Genomic DNA, 18323 nt, shown 5'->3' on the forward strand with positions numbered 1-18323 from the left:
CGTACATACGAAATGGAAAACGATTAAATGTTTTGTCGGTGTGTTGGACTTTTAAACGAAGAATATATCTTGTTGCGTACGACACGTTTGAAAAACACTCGCGCGGAACGTTCGAATTAAAATCGTTCCTGAGAGCAATCGATCCAGTCGATTTGCAATCGATTTGCCTCGTTTGTTACACGACCTTGATATCGTTGTACGGTCGCATGGCATCGCGCACAATGAGCTGGAGAATTTGCAAGCGGCTACTGAAAGTCACGGGCGATAACTCATCGAGTGAGTCATTCCGGTATCGCGATACATTATTGGCAGCTAGGACCAGATACGTCCGGACGGACGTTGAAAGATCCTTGCTCGACATACCGTGTAAAACAGTATCCAAAAGTAGATGGAAATTAGGAAGCGAACTTACGCGCGCTAGTGTATCGTTTAATTAAAAAGATTCTCGGTTTGCTAAGAGTAGTCCTTCGAATGGTCATAACGGTCGAGTTCTTCGTGTGGCATCTCCTAATAGATCTATCTGTTTATTATTTACTATTTATCATTTATAGTTTACTATTTATTAGCATGAATTGTTTCGCATATACGATAAATGTGGCTCGAAATTTGTATGAGTAACAGAAAGTTCCTCTAATATTAACTAGTATTAATCCTCGAATAAACAAGATTGGTCGGATCCGGTTTGTTATTAAATAACATTCTCTCCTTCCCGTTTCTTAAAACGATATACGCAACACGAAGCTTGAAATTTTCGCGTTTCGCGGAAATCCGTGGATCTTGGGTTCACGCTGCGGCGGTTCACTGGCAATTAAAGTTTCTAGCGTAAGTCCGAGGTAACGCGAGGAAAGTATCGGCCGATCATAATCAAACCTTTTTCGAGGAACGCGTGAATTTTTATCTCGGAAATATTTCATTTGCGCCACGTGTGCGCGCACTTTCACGCGTTACACTTCGTTAGCGGGTTTACGATTTTCGCGGGGGAAGCGCGCACAAGGCGCCACCGATGCAGCTGGGCGCCAGAAAAATTTCGAAAGCGTCCACCGGTATAAAGCTAATTTATATCCACTTTCACGGGGTTTTAACGGGTCATACGAATTCGTGAGATGACGTCCGCTTAATTCGCGAGCCGGTGTAAAGTTTACCGGTCGAGGCGGAACGGCGCGCGCGGGATCTGGCGACACAGCGCCGCCGCTGTATCCAGCAAGAGAGGTAAGAGTTACTTAATGCCGTTAGTATCTGTTAACACAAGCAAATCGATGCTAATTAAGAAAGCGCCTGACCGAGCGCGCGTAGTTCCCCGACCTCGTCGTGTTTACACGAAATTATAGCTCGTAAATCATAATCATCGTATATCGGCGAAGATCACGGGGAGTAGCTGCGATATTCAACGTAAAACTCAATGCGCACGTAACGAGTTCTGAATCCGCGATCGTTAAATCTGGATTAGCGAGCAGCTTTCTTCGCAGTGCTCGCGCTTCGGCTGATATAAATAGATAGCCGATGCAGTTGTGGAGCATAAAAGTGCAAAGTATAAAAAGGTAAGAAAGGAAAGAAACTTGCAAGAAATATCGAGATAGTCAAGAACTGTATTTAAATACACGTATGCGTTTGATTTTCTAAGATTCCCAAGGAGCGACCAATGTAGGAATAATTAAACGAGAATCGTCGCCGAAACTTCGCAACAGCTCCAGCGTGGATAATCGGAAATGAAAACGAAAAAATTGCGATACACCTGATATAATCATTTATGCGCGGTATCTTGAAGGACACGCAGAACGGCCGATTTTCCTGATTTCGAAAGCTCTCTTTATCGATTTAAAGCCGCGCGTGGCGAACGGATGGGAATTACGACATAGAATTGCACCTCGGAGCGAAACGAGCGATTCGCTTTTGAGAAACGATTACGCGGCGGCAGGATTCCAGAAAATTGCAGCGAGGCGCAGTCGAGTTTCGCGGGGCTCATCGAGCAAAACGACACCGACGACGGAGAAGAAGCGGCCCCGTCCGTTCCCGAGAGGATGTTTACCTGCCGGGACCGTCGGTTTGCGGGATGGGGATGAGTAAAGTAAGGTACGGCCTGCCTCGATGGTACAACGGATCAGCGAAGAAGGATGCCCGGCAGGGGTCAACAAACGCGGGGATCCTTGCTCGGCCGGCAAGGTCGCCATGAAAGTAAAAAATAAACCGAGTTCCCCCGAGCGCGCCATGAACATGCTGAAAAGCATCCTTCGGAGAGAGAGAACCAGTCCCCCGTGTCCGGTTCGTAACTCCTTAAGCATAGTCTACAACGCAGAACCCATGAATGCGGATGTGCCGCGTAAAAGTGTCGCGCGATCTCGACTGTTGGGACACTCTCGAGACGCCATAACTCTCGGCGTCTCGAGTTTTCTATCGAGAGTGGGAGGAGCAAGCTCATTATCCGCTCGTCTCCGCGGTGTAAATCGCTTTGAACAACAATGATACTCGCACGAGAGACGTCGAGCGGAAATGCGCGATCGGGAATATGAATTGTCACGTTAACTTAATGACGAGGAGGAATGGAAGGGAGGATCGAACGCGCGAGAACAACATCGTGATCGCAGATCGACGGAGCAGTGTGAAAAACCGGACCGGTGAATCCTGGAATTTTATCGGGGAGACGCGCGCAGTGAAACTCTCCGCCCGTAATAATAAGCCTCTCTCGTAGTATGAATAATGGTACTTTCTGTCGTGCCGACAGTAGCCGGCGGTGGATGAGTATGTGGAAGGCGTAGCCGGCGAGCTGTTTGGTCGCCAGACTTGGCGCCGGTGAAAATGCACTGATTAGGAAATATTCCGCGTAATTAGAGGCGAGCGACTTTAAAGCACTCGGCGTGCGCGGATGCACGCTGGATGTCAATAGACCGTGTCTGCCAAGGAGAAAATCGGCATGTCCGAGGCGCGCGTGCATTATCCGCGCACGTGCGCGCCGATCCCCGCGATCGTACAACACATGACGCGCCATTAACGATTTCACTATCATTCGAGCGACAAAAGCGTGCGCCCGTCGCCCGCGCCGCCACCAAGCACGAGGCCCCTACGCCCGCAGGAGAAATTTATGGGATTTTCCATGACTAGGCGAGAATCGTGCCGATTCGATCGCGTGTTACCTGCACCTGCGTTGCGATGGCACACGATGCGCGCGACATGAGTCGATAATGATAGAACCGTGATATCTTGAGGTATCATCGTGACGCGAGGAAATCATTTATACGTAATATTCGTATTTCGGTCGCGTGGTGCTTTTGTCGAAATGTCGAAACTTTCGTACGTATTGGCGTTTCTGCCGCTCAGAAGTGTAACGTGACCGATTTCTTTAATCGGCAGTCATATAAATGATACGATCTAGCAATTAAATGTATAATATGTAGAGCTAGAAATTTTATTCGAAGCTACGAGTTTCTGAACTTTCGACACGTTATATTCGAGTAATGAGATTTAGAAGTGTGAACATTCAAATGCTTCAAGAACTGGAAGGCACAGTTCAAAATTTGGGATAACTTCGAATTATCGAATCTTCGAACTTTGTCGTCAAATGTCAAATTGCATCGAAGTTTTGAAAATGTCGGAAAAATAATCGGTAAAAATGTATCCCTGATAATATAATATAAAATATAAATATAAAGAAATGTAAAGCGCGAATATTTCGTTTTACACGATAATTAGAAATTTCGCAATTTTAGACACTCGTCTTCGTCCACGCTGCAAATGCCGGAATGTATCATATTCACGTGTTCAGTTTATAACGGTGGTCGATGTAAGAAATCTCATATTTTTGGGAGTCGAGTACGATTTCTCCTCCTCTTCTGGTTTCCTTCATTTCAACATGGTCAAGGTCCGGCTTTCCGTAAGGCAGATCTCCGATGCGTACGTTCAAACGAAATTCACGGATTTTCCTTCGAGCATAACGACACATTCACACGACTCAGCCGCGCGTTATAACTGTTCCTCGAGGAACTCTTGGGTACCGGAGAATTCCGCGAATAGGCACGCGAAGGAATCCGTTACCCACGAAACGTTAATTACGAGACTTCGATTGTGCTTCCCCTCCACGTCCAAGTGTCGCTATTCACGACACCGGCGCCGTGAGAAAACGTCAATTTCGCTGCGCCTATAATCGCGCATAAAGTCAGTTCTTATCGCGAGACTAATTAATATCGTAGGTCCCCCCGTTTTGCCTTGATCACCGTGAAATTCCCTTGAAATCCGGGCAGCCTTATCCGCACGATCTAGGATTCGATGGAGCGTGCGCTCCTGGAGCGCCACTATATCCGGACGTAATTATTTTCTTGCGGATCGAGCCCGCGCCGCCGATCGTTTGGCATAATCGCGGAGAAATTCTGCCTGGGACAATAATTTGTGCTAAATATAGGTAGCGCGTGCTGCGCGCACGTTGGCGTATTACGGTCGCCCGGCGAGCTTATATGGAGACGGGAAAAAGAGGAAGAGGAAGAAAAAGAAGAGACGAAACGGATTCTGGAGTTTCTTGCTCTGCTCTCGCCGACGTTGCCCCGGCTTGAGGACGCCGCCGATGATGATGTTGACGACGGACGATAAAGATGATGAGCGCTATTCCCAAAACCGCTGCTCATGCCGAGAGAAACGACACGTCGCTGGAGTGGTATCGACCACTCTGACGTGGTGCCGAGATTATGATTCTCATTACGTCGGCTATATTTAACATCTAATCCCGCGGTGTAACTGCGAGCATCCTCGCATATCTCGAGATAACTTCCACAGTAATTCGCCCGACGGAACAACACGACGACTGCTCCGAATGAAGCTAACAGCCTCGTACGGATTGATAGACAGGCGATCTGGCAAAAATCACAATTCTGTCGGCGCCGTTAAGCCGACCAAGATTCTTCGCCTTTCGCATGGCGTGTCATTGATGAATTACTCGAAATGGAAAGAGATTCGCCCGCTCTCGAAGCGGCTAAATGGCATCCGTGGTTCACGAGGGGAAGAGGACGCGTTAACGGTGAAAATCGACAGGCGGACGGAAATCTGCCGCGAGGAAATCCGTCGGAAAAGAGAGAAAAGCAAGGCGGAAAGACGCGAGGGAGACCTCTCCTAGGAAATCGAAGACGTGACCAGTGATTATCTTATCGGACGGCGAACAGCATCAGCGCATCAGATCGGCCGTAATCGCGCCGGGTTATTTCTGTATACACCGGGAGGAGCACGCAAGAACGAGAACAGAACGGAGACGGCGAGGAGGAGGCGTGATGGCGAGCAGAAGAAGCTCGCTGCGTCTGTTTGCTCGGCTCCGGGAATAGAAGCGACGAGATGCTGCTGATGCCGGTGTGCCGCTGCTATTGCTGCTGCATGCCGACGGTCCCGGCAATGGCTGCAAAACGAGGAGATGGCGCGGGAAGGAAAAGGAAAAGGACGAGGAGCTGGCGCCGGCGCTCCGCGGTTTCTAAGCGGCCTCCTCCCGGCGCGCTCGTTGAAAATTACCCGGACGCACGTGAAAATTGCCTGGCGGCGCGCGAGTGACCGAGAGTGATGCCGCCGCGGCGCCGCCGGACGGTTTCCAACGTCGTAATCCGCCGGGAACGGAATTGGTACACACGGATCATTTCGACTACTTTCGAGACGTTTCGAGATTTCTTCTCTCGTCGTCGTCGTCGTCGTCGTCGTAACCTCGCGCGATCCATTCGTGATCGCGAACACGCGACAGGACGGCTTTCCGCTCTCGCTCGCGGGAATCTTCGGGTCCGCTCGTTGAGTACAATTGCAAAATGCTTGCTTAAATTGCCGCACGAATATTTACCGTGGCGCTTGAAAGGTGGAACTCGAAAGTTTTCCCGTTACTATCCGCTCGACAATATTCAGTCAGGATAATATACGACACGACTCGAGAGCCCGGAAGAAGGACCGACATGATTACTTAAATTCGTTCGTGAAGTAGAAATTATGTTGTAATCGCGATGACGATGAATGCCGAGTCAGAATACTACGAAATGATGCCTCTCGTGCGTAAATTTATTTTCACGTCAAATTGAACAATTATTTTACGTGTCCTTTTTACGATATACAGTCGCTGAAATAAATGCGTTATTTCATAATAGTATGGATTATAAATATAAAAACGATTTATCGTGTGTTAGGTTGTGAATATCGCGCGAATACAAATGTTCTCGTTGGGAGGCGAAAGATCAACTCTTACGTTACGTAAAAGTATTCCTAAGTCGAAAAAGTGCGCAATGCAATTTCTTTTCACACTCAATTTACTGTGTTTCTTAATTGAATTCTTCTGAGAACTCGAAAGTCAGCGGAAAGATGTTTCATTTCATTATTGGCTACACGATTGTGTATAACAGTAATTATCACCGGAAAAATGTCTACACATTTCTTCTTTTCTTTTTTTTCATTGGTTACAGAACGTACGTAATCCCTTAACATACGTTTACATGCATATACGGGGGTCGGCGGGAATTCATCCCGGGTTTGTCGCAGTACCTCATCGATGTCAACGACCATCGGTGATTCTCCGTGCACGCGCATGCATGAAATCATTTTGAATGACGTCCATTGCAATTTTGCGTCAGAGAGTCTTCCTAAGAAAGACATCTGTTGTGTGCGGTCAGTTCTGCGAAATTTATTATTGGCGACTTCGTCATCCCGGTTATTGCATTCGGCGCTGCGTTCTGGTAATATTTCCGTCAGTTGCGTAGTTTCATGCATGCCGTCTCTTGATTGAAGACACGGTAAAGTAAAAATCACAGCTGATCAGGATCTATTCTTAGTGCGCATTGTATCCGTTCACGTGCATCGAACTCTCTTCCTTCGATGTTGAGCGCGATAGTATTTCCACGACGTTTCCTTCGTCAAGAGTATTTGTCCCTCAGGATTTACGTGTATATACAATTCTTCGCGCGGACAAACCTCTCCCTCGTAATTTTGTCGCAGGCACGTTGTTATGAAACAACATCTCAAGGAGGTCGTTTCTAAGAGCGAGCCTCTTCGCTGTATAAACGCGCCTGCACCTTTCTTTCCGCCGGCGATAAAGCCGGTGATTTCCACGGAAGAGCGGGTTCTTGCCGCGGATTCCGTCGCTTGTTCTCCGATCGAGGGATGAACGGCAGCCTCATGTTCATGGAACATTCGCGGGATGCCTGACGGAAAAATATGAGCTATTTCTGGAGTATAGAGTAACATCCGCTCCGGCCGTTCGGTGTTAAAAACGCTCGTCAGGTCGACGTACAGGCTTTTCTTTGAGAAGGCAACTTCTCAGCGCTCGTAGGAAGCAGTAAGGATAGGAACGACCCACAAGATAAATCTTGTACGATAAAAATTGTCGATTTGGTTCGCTCATCGTCAGTGATCTAGATGAACGATTAGTTTCGCGACGAACTACCGTTTTTACAAGAACTCTACGTTCACGTTGTCGATGTTGCGAGTCACCTGCTTGATAGAACGCGATTCACAAATATCGATGAGTGGATGAAGGGTGGAATATTGTTAAAACGTCGAATCGTCCTTCCTTTCGACGGACTTACGACTTAATCTACCTCATTAGCTGCGTTATTAACTTACCGTAGGCAGCGCACAGAAGTCGTCCGGTGATTCATTCGTTACGTGCACCAGAGAAACTCTGGAAATGAATGATCGCCTTCAGGCTGGAAAATCAATTTTCCGCCGCGTTGCTCGTTTGTTTTTTCTTCATCGGCGAAATGTACACAAGCTGTTTGTAGTTGGACGTGGCGATAGATGTGCGCGTCTCACGCAACGTCTGCCGTTAAGTACCGTTTAATGCGCTAACTGCTGCAACGCGACGCGTCTTTGTTCCACCGCCATCCATTATTTCGCGCGACGAACGCGTGACAGAAGAGTCATATAGCGTCGGGCATTGAATGGTCGCGATATCGCTTGCGATTACCGGCTCGGTTGCGATCGAGGAACGGCGAAAAGGACAGAACTACCAGGCTGTCCTTGCGCCATCATTGGCAACGCGCGCGGCGAAGCTACATTATATTAAATGTTTATGGATGACGTGGTGAACGGCTTTGTCCGCCGGTACACACCGTCGACTAATGGAACGGCGACATGTAACGCGATAAGAAAGCCGTGAGTTCGGACACAAAGGAGGAAAGCGGCCGCTGCTACCTCTTTCAATGCCGGTAGGGATATTATCTCCGTTCGTCGTAAGAATAGCTGGATAACGAGCGAATTATAAAAAATTTGAGCGACATTGCTATCGCCGATATTGTGCTCGGATACGTTATTACTGATCCCGTAGTGATTACCGCACCGCATCGGCATTCCTAAGTGGGAAGACGTGTCGAAAGTAACGTTGATTGTTCGCGCTAACGGCGATATTGATTGCACGGGAATATTGAAGTAACGAAAAAGGAAAGTTGCGAGATTTTCCCGAGGAAACTTTAGAAACTTTAGAAACGTTTCTCCGCGCCACCAAAAAGGTGGGCACAATTCGCATAACTCGGAGGTTGGGAACCATGAAAGAGATTTGCGCCGGGAATTGATCGATTCCCGGAGATGGGATTCCGTGGAAAAAAAGAAATGTTGCGTAACTCGAGAGAAACGTCGATCGGAGATTCGAGGGAACTGGTATCCGTGATAAAATATTACTTGGTCGTGCAATGATCCGCGGAAGTCAGGGCCAGGGATAATAGATCCAACATCGGCAAGGTAATAATAATCTCTGCGCGCATTAGCGGTCTTTTTAACCGCAATTAGTATTAGCCGCGAGTAAATCTCGAATCTCCTGGTACTTTACAATGTACGACTTGAGCGGAACGGTAAATGAATTAATTTAATCCACACCGGGAGAAGTTATAGTTATTTTCGGCTCAGCTATATCCTTTTAATGGTTTTAGCCACAAAAATAGGTAGCAATATACACGTAAGGTCACTACCACTGACGCTACACAGTGAAAAACCATTTTGTACTCGTGTTAAAATCGGTCCTTGTCAACGTTTTTGTGTTAATTTCTCAACACACCCGTGTTTTAATTTAACGTATTCTGCTCATGTCATCTTCATATTTTGCGCTGACACAACGTTTTTTACGCGCACACATTGTGTACAGTAAAACCAGTAAAAATATTACTGAAAGCAGTAACGCCTTCTAGAAAAACGGTCCTGCCGATTGTATTTCTTTCGCTACGATAATTACAGTTACAAATACCAAGTATTTTGCGCACGTTCTCCGCGGACGAAGTACAATAATTGAAGCGGAAGGGGGAACAGCAATCGGCGCTTTCGAGAATACCTTACGAAACGGCGCATTTCTATATGCTTCAAATGTAGATGACGCACTGCGATTAACATTAGAAAGCGCGCGCGGTTTAAAGTACCTGTGCATGCGTCGCGCCTCGCACAGGCCGCGTATTACTTAAACATAGATTTGGAAAATATAACTCACTGACCTACATCCACCATATGCTGGAGAGTCGGGAAACGCCTCTTGACGCGAAGCGAAATCCTCTGCAGCGTAATGACGTACGCGAGCACGGCATACCTCACGATGTTGCGTCTCATTAGCCGCCCCCGTTCGTCCTGAAACAGAAACGAACACACCGCCGATTATACGCGGAGCTCTCGCGAACTTCCCGGTGAATCCGAGATCAGGCGCTCGTCGCGGCCGCTTCTTATTCTGATTTTAATTGACGTTCGAAGCGTCGCGGAATAAATCGGGCGTAGAGTCGGCGAGAACGCGGCGCTGACTTCAAAATTCGTTTCCAAAGCCGATCGAATGCCAGACACGTTTCCCCACGTCTCGTGCGCACTTTCCCCTTGTTCTCTTGGCCCGGCGCGTTACGAGCGTATCGGCTCGAAACCGTTCTAGTATTAATCGGGAGAAAAACCGCCGGTGGCGCCTGCCGCCTGGCTATTTTTCCTTTCGTTCTTGGACATTGACGCGCACTTTTGTAACCGGCCGCGCGTTTTGTAATCCGTCGACAGTCGGCGGACCGCTTGGCGGAATGTCAATTTCATCGGAAATGAACGTCGGCGTTTGAAGACGGTCTCGACATTGAGCGACGATCTCGCGAGTATATGCTCGTATTGCCGTCAAACGGAGATTAGCGGAACGCCAATTATTAATGAAGATAAACAGATTATAAATAAAAGGAATCATCAGAAATTTCGCTGTCTGTTAACGTGTAAGCTCCATTCAAAGAGGCGCGACGTGGATACGAGCGACACTTGAAAGTTCCTAACACGCTATCGCAGATTCCAAAGACCAGACGTGAGGAGATAATTGTACATGTCTCTCGGGCCGTAATTTAATCGTTGAATTTATTAAATTCACCCGTCAAGTCAGTCAAGCCGGACGATCCGATCGCCGCTTCGTCGTCGTAGGTGGTAGTTTTGAAACGGATCGTTACGTATGTGGAACACGGCGAATTAAGATAAAGCATTTTGTAGATCGAGGCACGTATCCCGCGCTCGACATAATGTATGCTACGGCGAAAGAAAGTCGCCGGGACGCAAATTTTCGGGTAATTCATAACACGTATGCATCTGACGTTGCGCGAGTTAAGTTCGGAGCGATCTTGTGAGATCTCGAGTGCTGCTCCGTAGAAAGAAAATTGTAGCACGTCGCGGTGTAAACGGCGATACGACGCTAATACGTGGTCGACACCGAGTTGCGAATCAATTGCAAAAGCGATCGGGGTTATTTGCGCAGCTGCGACAAGGAAGTCTCTTTTTCCGCGACGAGCAGAATCCGATGAGACGAGTCTCGCGTTGCCAATCAACATCTTGTGGATTACACGCTATTTGTCTTCACCTCTTCACGAAGGTTCCCTGCATTCTACGTTTACAGCGGTGATGACTTGTAAAACAGCTCGGGTACGTACAGTTCTCATAAAGCATTACGCCAATTATTATTGATCGCGGTGCAATCGCGTCGGGAAATATCTCGAAACGGCGCCGACGTTCGTTTTTCTTTCCCTCTCTTCTCCTTTTACTTTCTTTAACCTTCAAATAACAAGGTTCATATAGGTCGATCCGTAAAAGTATCTTGCACTTATTCCAACTAGATACTTTTTATTCTCGCAATAAGTTAAAGATGATTTAAAAATAAGTAAAATGTATCCGCAAAATATGTGAAGTAACTGAAACATAACGCTTTATGAGCGCGTTCGCGGAAGTATTAGAACATGGATCCGGTCCGGTCCTATTATTCGAGAATAAAACCATTCCTTTCTCTTTCCTTTCTACTTCCGACCTTCCCGAATCGAGTCATCGCCCGACGTTTCGGAGCTGCACTCGTCTCTCTTCTCAATGATCTCTCGTCTTTCTTTCACGCACGAGAGGCGAGATAGCCCTCTCGTTCGAAATTCCGCGACTTACCGTCGCGCGTGTAAAAATGCCCGTCTTGGAAACGACGCTGCTCGTCGCGCGGGGCATCGAGGGGGGCAAAGGCTCGGGGCCGAACACCGAGCGTCTTGTCTCGGGGCCTGCATTCCAATTGGATTTCAATGAAAGGCGCAGCCCAGGGAGCTCGCACTGACCACTGCGGCGCCGCTCATTCACAAATCGGACACTTGTATTACGCGATTACATGACCACGGGTGCACGTATAACCGTGGGCTCGTTCGCGGCTGGAGGACCTTGTCCCCTACCTACGACGTGAAAAAATTCCATCGGAAACGTTCCTAGAGATTCGCTCCGTCGCACGCACACGCGATTGCACGCGCGCTTTACGCTGCGCTTCGCGCGAAAGTTCACGTGCGAAAACGGGCCGAGATCGAATGCGGTAACTCGTCCGCCGGGAAGGTGTGCAACGTAAGCATAACATGCGATTTCCGCGCATCGAGTGGACACGCGTTATCGTTGGTCTCAACTGGCTTTACGAATGTGTCGATGAAAACGACAATCGTTGTCGTGTCGGAACGCCGTGAGTGACCGGCGAAGAGGATCGAACCTGAGTCGAGATTTTCAATTAATTAAATAATAATTAAGACTTAATTAGTCTTCAAGGGGAGAAAACGGAAATATGTTCCTATTAGCAGCGTCAAAATATCGCAATAGAAGATCTTCGAAAGACTGAATTCAAATTAAAGTCAGACTTGAAATAAGACAAAAATATCGACTTGGGAAGAAGCTCCGTCGCGCGAATGCTAAATGATAAAATCTCTCTCCCAAGGTGACGGAGGAGTCGGTGACTGCCGGAAGACAGAAGCGAGCGGAACGCGGCGGAATTTACGCGGTAGCACAGGTGCTCGTATCTCACCGGCGCGTGCAGCGATATAAATAATAATAAACGTCGCGAAATCCGTGGAAATAAGCCAGCGTTCTCTCACGTTCCGCGACGTAACCCGACACTTCGATTAACCGCGCGTTTAAAGATCCATTACGATATTTCAACAGCCGCGCGCACGGGACCATCGTGTAATCGAGCCGCTTTTTCTCGGGACTTTCTCGAAAATCGTTGCATTCGGACGCGCGCGCTCTCATATATGAAATTGGTAAACGCTCTAAGTGAGAAAGGCGGAGAGGGCGGTTGCGTAAGAAAACGATTAAATCGTTTAGCGGCGATCGCTCGACTCTCGCTAGCTCTATTAATGTTGCGCGCCAATAGCGACCGGTATAGCGCGCTCGCATGTCGCGCAAGTTCGCCTCGATGGGTGTACACACACACACACTCATATATATATATATATATATATATATATAATTAACAGCCGATTATCGGTGAAATAATGAAATGTCGAGGAGAAGAGATGTGTCGTACGTATACACGACGATGTGTGCATGACATGCGCGCGTAGGTTCGTCCTTCTTTCTCGTTGCACTTTCACTTCGACACTTCGTGTCATTGACCAGAGCTGAAAGCTCGCATCGAATTCGCTGCCCAAACGCGTTGCCGAAATTCGAGTTCTCCCACACTCTGCGAGATCACACCGCGTCATCATCGGTCCCGTTAAAGAATTAGAAAGAGACGGTCGAGGTGATTGAGCAATCGATTCAGCATTAATAATGACAAACCGTTGATGAAAAGGCGTGAGATAACTATTTGAAAATAATGAAAGTAAATGAGATAATTATTTGAAAGTAATGAAAGTGACATAATTATTTGGATAAGTAATTAACAGTAATATAATAATGATGAATTCCAAATAAATGCTATAGTTTTAAAGGTTCGGAAGAAATTCGATTTTCTTCGATTTCTTTCCACGAATGAGCAAGACAAATTGAAAAAAGCCGGATTTTTCAACTTTTTCGGTTTCTTTCCGAGGAAAATGGAAAAAAAGCGTCTTATAAATTATAATGAATACATTTTAACGTTTAACAAATACGTCATCTATCTTCGTCTCTGTGTTTGTCGTAGACTTCAAGACAGCATGGGTTTTATCGCTGAATATGCTCTCTGTTGTCATAATTGGTCTGATTACAAATACAAAGGGGACGAAATTTGTGCCAAGGTTCTGGCAAATAATACAACACGCTGGAAATTTCGTGGCGCTCGTGCGCGCGCGTGCGTACGTTTCCTCGAAGTAAATTTCGCGAAAGAACAAAAGCGCGAGTGTGCCATCGACCGCCAATTATAAGGATGATCGTATCGCATTTTTTCGCTCCTGGGCGTGGCATCGCTGGGTTGGCACCTACTTAGGTTAACGACACTGAAACGTGTCACGGCAATTCATTAGCGTAATGAGACACGAGCGCAACACGAACGACATGACATGGCTGCATTTATTAACGTATTTTCTTCTCGAGCGAAGATTCAACCGGGGGTCTTTGCCCTCAAAGAAACAGAAACCGGCACTTTATCAGAGACATCGCTTAAAGTTTCTTTGGATGCTTGATTAATGGTTTCATTTGACCACGGCGGTATTTTCGCGAATGGCATTTATTCTTCCGTTCCGTTGCCGCTGTATTTTTAGTCATGGTTGCAACCAAGAAAAGAAACCCCATCGCGATGGGCAGGTTCTACTTACGTTTCCAGGAATAGCGGCGCTGATGAAGAGGGCCAGATTATCCGGCCAGGGCAAAAGCTTGTACTGCTCCCACCACCTCTTCACAACGAGGCTCACGTAGAAGCCCAGGACGAAAGACATGGGTATAGATTCGCTGGAGTTGCCGAAGTAATATCGGATTTTCTCGAAAATCCTGCGAAAAACGAAGAACTCCTTTTAAGCACAATTGTGTCAATTACAAATACTTATTTTACAGCTTATCTTCCGTTCTAATCATATACGTATATCTGAATAACATTAATTGAATTCTTTAATTATCCGGTTATCGTGTGTATAATAAACAAATGTGATAGATTAGCGTGAAACATATGTGAGTAATTCAAGTAAAGGTATGCGTGTGTTAAATTGAAATTATACTTTTTATTACATTATCTCAATAATATTACTTCAATTTCTAAATAATCGCACTATCATGCAATTAAGGTAGTAAAAATGGTACATAAATATATATATATATAGCTATAAAAAAGAGTTAACAAATATGATAGGTCAGTGTGAAGTAGATGTGAGTAATTGAAGCAACGTCACGAATGAAACAATATTTCGAAGAATGTAAGAAGGCTGAGCTATTGAGAAGGCTGAGATACCGGTGTACGTTTAAATGTCGCTGCAGTTTGTTACACGTGTGGCTATTAGTATTTCCTATATGAACTCGCCTATAAGTAGAGCAAGGTTGAGGTGATACCGTCACTCGTCGACGCCGCTACCGGCCGCATATGCCGATCGCTCGGCAAAGCAAACGGAAATTTTCCCTTCGGCCGCCGCACGATCGTTTGCGTAGGTTCAAATGCTGCTTTGTCGAAAGCGTATTTCAAGACAAGTCCGATTCTCTCGCACGTCGGTCATTGCCTCGCGATGCACACGCCGCTTCAAAGAGCGTGTAATCGCCACGTGTGAAGAGTAGCCATGTTCATTTTTATGACTTCACACCATCAACTCCGAACGATCGACGCGCGATTCCGGGATCTTTCGGTCTAAGTAGGTTTATGTCGGAATTTCCGCGGCTAACTGGTACCGTATTCGCACTCTTGAGGTAATATTGACTTACCGTTACCTGAACATACAATATCATGGGCACGAGAAATTATAATCGTTCTGAGCGCGCTGTCCCGCGAATAACAATGCGACAGTCAAACACTTTCGACCGCTATCGCGACTTCTACGTGTAATATCGAATACTTTCTCCGCGATATACTCCAAAAATATGCACACGCGCGCGCCCGAATCGTGTCAAAAGTTTTAAAAATAATGCAAGAATTCGAAGGCACTTTCCACGATAATATATTTAAACACGATACACGTCCGTTCTCGAGAAAGAAGATAGCGACTCTTGATAAATCGGCGCGCGAAAAGAATCTTGGAATTTTAACGGGGAACGATTAATCTTGCGGATCTTCGCTTGCGCGCATGCGCGCAGGCCGTACCTCGTTCTATTCTGCCGGTCGTTCGTCTTATCCTTTAGGTACACCGAACCCTAAACCCGCCTTAAGCCGTCCCTACGGGTCTAAATTTAGCGTGGGCGAATCGAGGCGATTTAAAAGAGAAATCTTTTTACATCCTTATGCGCTCTTTCGACGATTTTTTTTATCTCCTTTTTTCGACCCCGCATAAATAACAGGTTGCGTTTTTATGCTTTTTTTTAACGTCGTGGCCACGGACGCATCTTCAAAGCGTTTCGTGATGTATCACGAAGTGGTCCTCCCTTGTACAGGACGCGTCAAAAGAACCCTCTCGAAAAAATAGCAGCGCGAATTAATGAAAATGACCTCAATCGTGCCGAATTAATTACGTTGACGTTAGATCGGCACGAGGGACTCGTGCGAAAAGATTGTCCTGTTTGCGTTTAGATACGGGTACGTTTGCAGTGTAGGCTGCATATGTAATTTTTTCAAATGTAAATTTGTCACATATGGCGAGATAACGTCACTTGTGACTCGTGCTTCGCGATAACGCAAGTAAGCTGATCGTGTACGTACACTCAAACATACGTTGTGGTTATGCTTACAGTTAAACAGTCATTTGCATTCATCGCACGGGTCGACTGATTGTACTTTGGTTCACTCACCCACAGTGATTGTTTAATAACTTCGTAGGAAAAATATACAAGTGTGTTTTACACATTTAAAGATAGACCTCCTCGATCGACTATATAAACAGTAAAACAATAAAAACATTGAGACTTTGTAGAATTAGTAAAACAATATAAACATTGAGACTTTGTAGAATTAGTAAGTATGTGATAGTTAATTCATAGTATTTTCTCGAGGTTCGATATATAGTTGTGCGTTCTTAACATTACTACAAAATAATGTCAAATATATTTTTCAACTATGTCGATTGTTATTATTTATATTCAAGTGTACGGCCTTCGTGTCTTTGATTCTGCAATTCTATCCGATCGATCGCGAATCGAACCGAGCGCCGCGAAGGCAAGCGAAAGAAAGGTTACCGACTGTCCTGCATAGTAAAAATGCAGCAATGAATACTAATAAAAGGAAGGTACGTATCGCAAATCCTCCGACGTTAGCCGTATGAAACGCGGCCGTGATCGACGTGCCGGAACCTTCGGATTTGCCAGCGGGCCAAGGTCGATATCGTACGGGTTTATCACACCTATAAAATACGTTTATGGCAGATATGCCCACACATCGTAGCCGGCCGATCGTTGAATTCGGCGTGATGCGCGATAAGAAAGCCACGAGGAAATTGTCGGCGATCAACGGAAAACGTGGGGGGACTGCATTGTGCTTCCCCCCCCCCCCCCNTGTTCGTCAGACGCGACTATATGTTTTCTCTCTTTTGCCCACGGTTCTTACCCCCACATATCGCCTTGAGTTCGAGTCGCCGAGCCCCCCGTATTATGCTCATTGCGTCTCCACCGAAACGATTGTGTGTATGTGCGGAATTGAAATTACAGGCGGGAACGATCCCTCACCTAATGCGAGAAAATTTATTTCAACAACGCGCATCGCTTCAATACCGCAGCGAGGATGCGTTTTATTACGACACGTATATTTCCTGCCCGCGGTCCAGCCTTCGCTCACTCGTAAAGAACGATATTTACGAGAATCGCTTGTTAATTCCAGGTATATTCATGTACTCACACCCGCTGTTGGTCATTGAGAAGGTATCGATATGTAAAATTGATGAGGTAGTAGACGAACAGGTACGCCAGTAGTTCCCGCCAGATTAGCTTGTAAACAGAGCCACGCCATCTGCAAGAAAAAAGCAAAGTCCGTTAAAATTGATGTTAGTTGCACACGAGCAAACGCGATATCGCAGTTTTCGTCTTATTTACAGTAAAAAGTTTTGCTACAAACGGTCCACCTAAATTTTTGTGTTACTTGTGTTACTTTGACATTGAGAATACGCTAAAAATACAAATATTAAATTAATATATTATAAATTAACTGTAACTTGCAAATATATTACTTCTCAACATATTTACTTTGTTAAAGTAACTCGAAAATTTGAATGGACCGCTTGTAACACAAAATTTTTTACTGTGTTGCAGATATTCATCTTTCTTAATTTCTTTTAGATAAGAATTGCACATAAAACATTGTGTGATATCACGTTACACTTTGCGAAGAAGAAACTTGCATATTTTTATATCTCTCGTGTAAAAATAAATTATATCCCGCTTAGTCAGATGCTTTCCATAAGGAGATAAATCAACCGTTGCCCTAACTAAGGAAATTATGCGTTCGTACATCTGGGTGCACACTGTCTCTAAACCGAGAATAAGTTATTAGCAATAAATCCGCGATATATTTCGTCTGTAAATCACGGTAGCGAAGGCGACGTACTAAAAATTCACCATTCTAGAGCCGTAAAAACGGACGAAACCCGTCGTTCATTCCCGACAGGTTCATTCCCATCCTTTCCGGACTTCCTCCTTGTGTGAATGAACTTCGGAGGCATCGACCACCTGGTGTGCTCTTTTCTCTTTTCGAGCATCTTCACTTTTACTCGCACGTTTGGGAAGCGCGCGTGCCGATACTTCCTTGATTCTGCGACCACAACCGGTGTTCTGCTGCTTGAAACGCCTCCGCACCTCACGCACGCCCGCCGGTTCGTTCAAGCTACGCTTGACAAGTACTCTTCGGATTTACAAGCTAATTTCGAAGTATCACGGATATTAATAAACTGATGATGTGCCAGCTTGCGCGGACAGACGCATGCAAAACAGGTTTTGTTTGAAACGAGGAAAAGAGAGAAATACGGGAGACAAATCATCGCGTAATTTCACTTTCAACAGGTTGCTGTTTCATTGCGACGCGACCGAGTAACTGAGAGTGACATACCAACGGTATGAACAGACAATCGGTAACAGCTGGGATTATCCTG

At 46.0% G+C, this 18323-nt stretch overlaps 1 protein-coding gene across 2 annotated transcripts in view; it reads right to left on the bottom strand.

Moving 5' to 3' along the window:
* The window catches only part of LOC106747346 (serine-rich adhesin for platelets), a 50018-nt gene that overhangs the window by 11496 nt on the left and 20199 nt on the right, over nucleotides 1-18323 (bottom strand). Inside the window, exons 2-4 of one of the 2 annotated variants that reach the window (XM_014624774.1) lie at nucleotides 17078-17188; nucleotides 13935-14106; nucleotides 9414-9543 (exon numbers count right to left, since the gene is read on the bottom strand). In XM_014624774.1, the coding sequence (XP_014480260.1) occupies nucleotides 9414-9543; nucleotides 13935-14106; nucleotides 17078-17188 (413 nt within the window). Of the gene's footprint in view, nucleotides 1-9413; nucleotides 9544-13934; nucleotides 14107-17077; nucleotides 17189-18323 lie in introns of those variants that run through there. The other variant, XM_014624775.1, reaches the window with a different exon arrangement.

The sequence above is a fragment of the Dinoponera quadriceps genome, unplaced genomic scaffold, assembly GCF_001313825.1.
Source record: "Dinoponera quadriceps isolate SergipeBrazil2010 unplaced genomic scaffold, ASM131382v1 scaffold2305, whole genome shotgun sequence".
Taxonomy (NCBI): domain Eukaryota; kingdom Metazoa; phylum Arthropoda; class Insecta; order Hymenoptera; family Formicidae; genus Dinoponera; species Dinoponera quadriceps.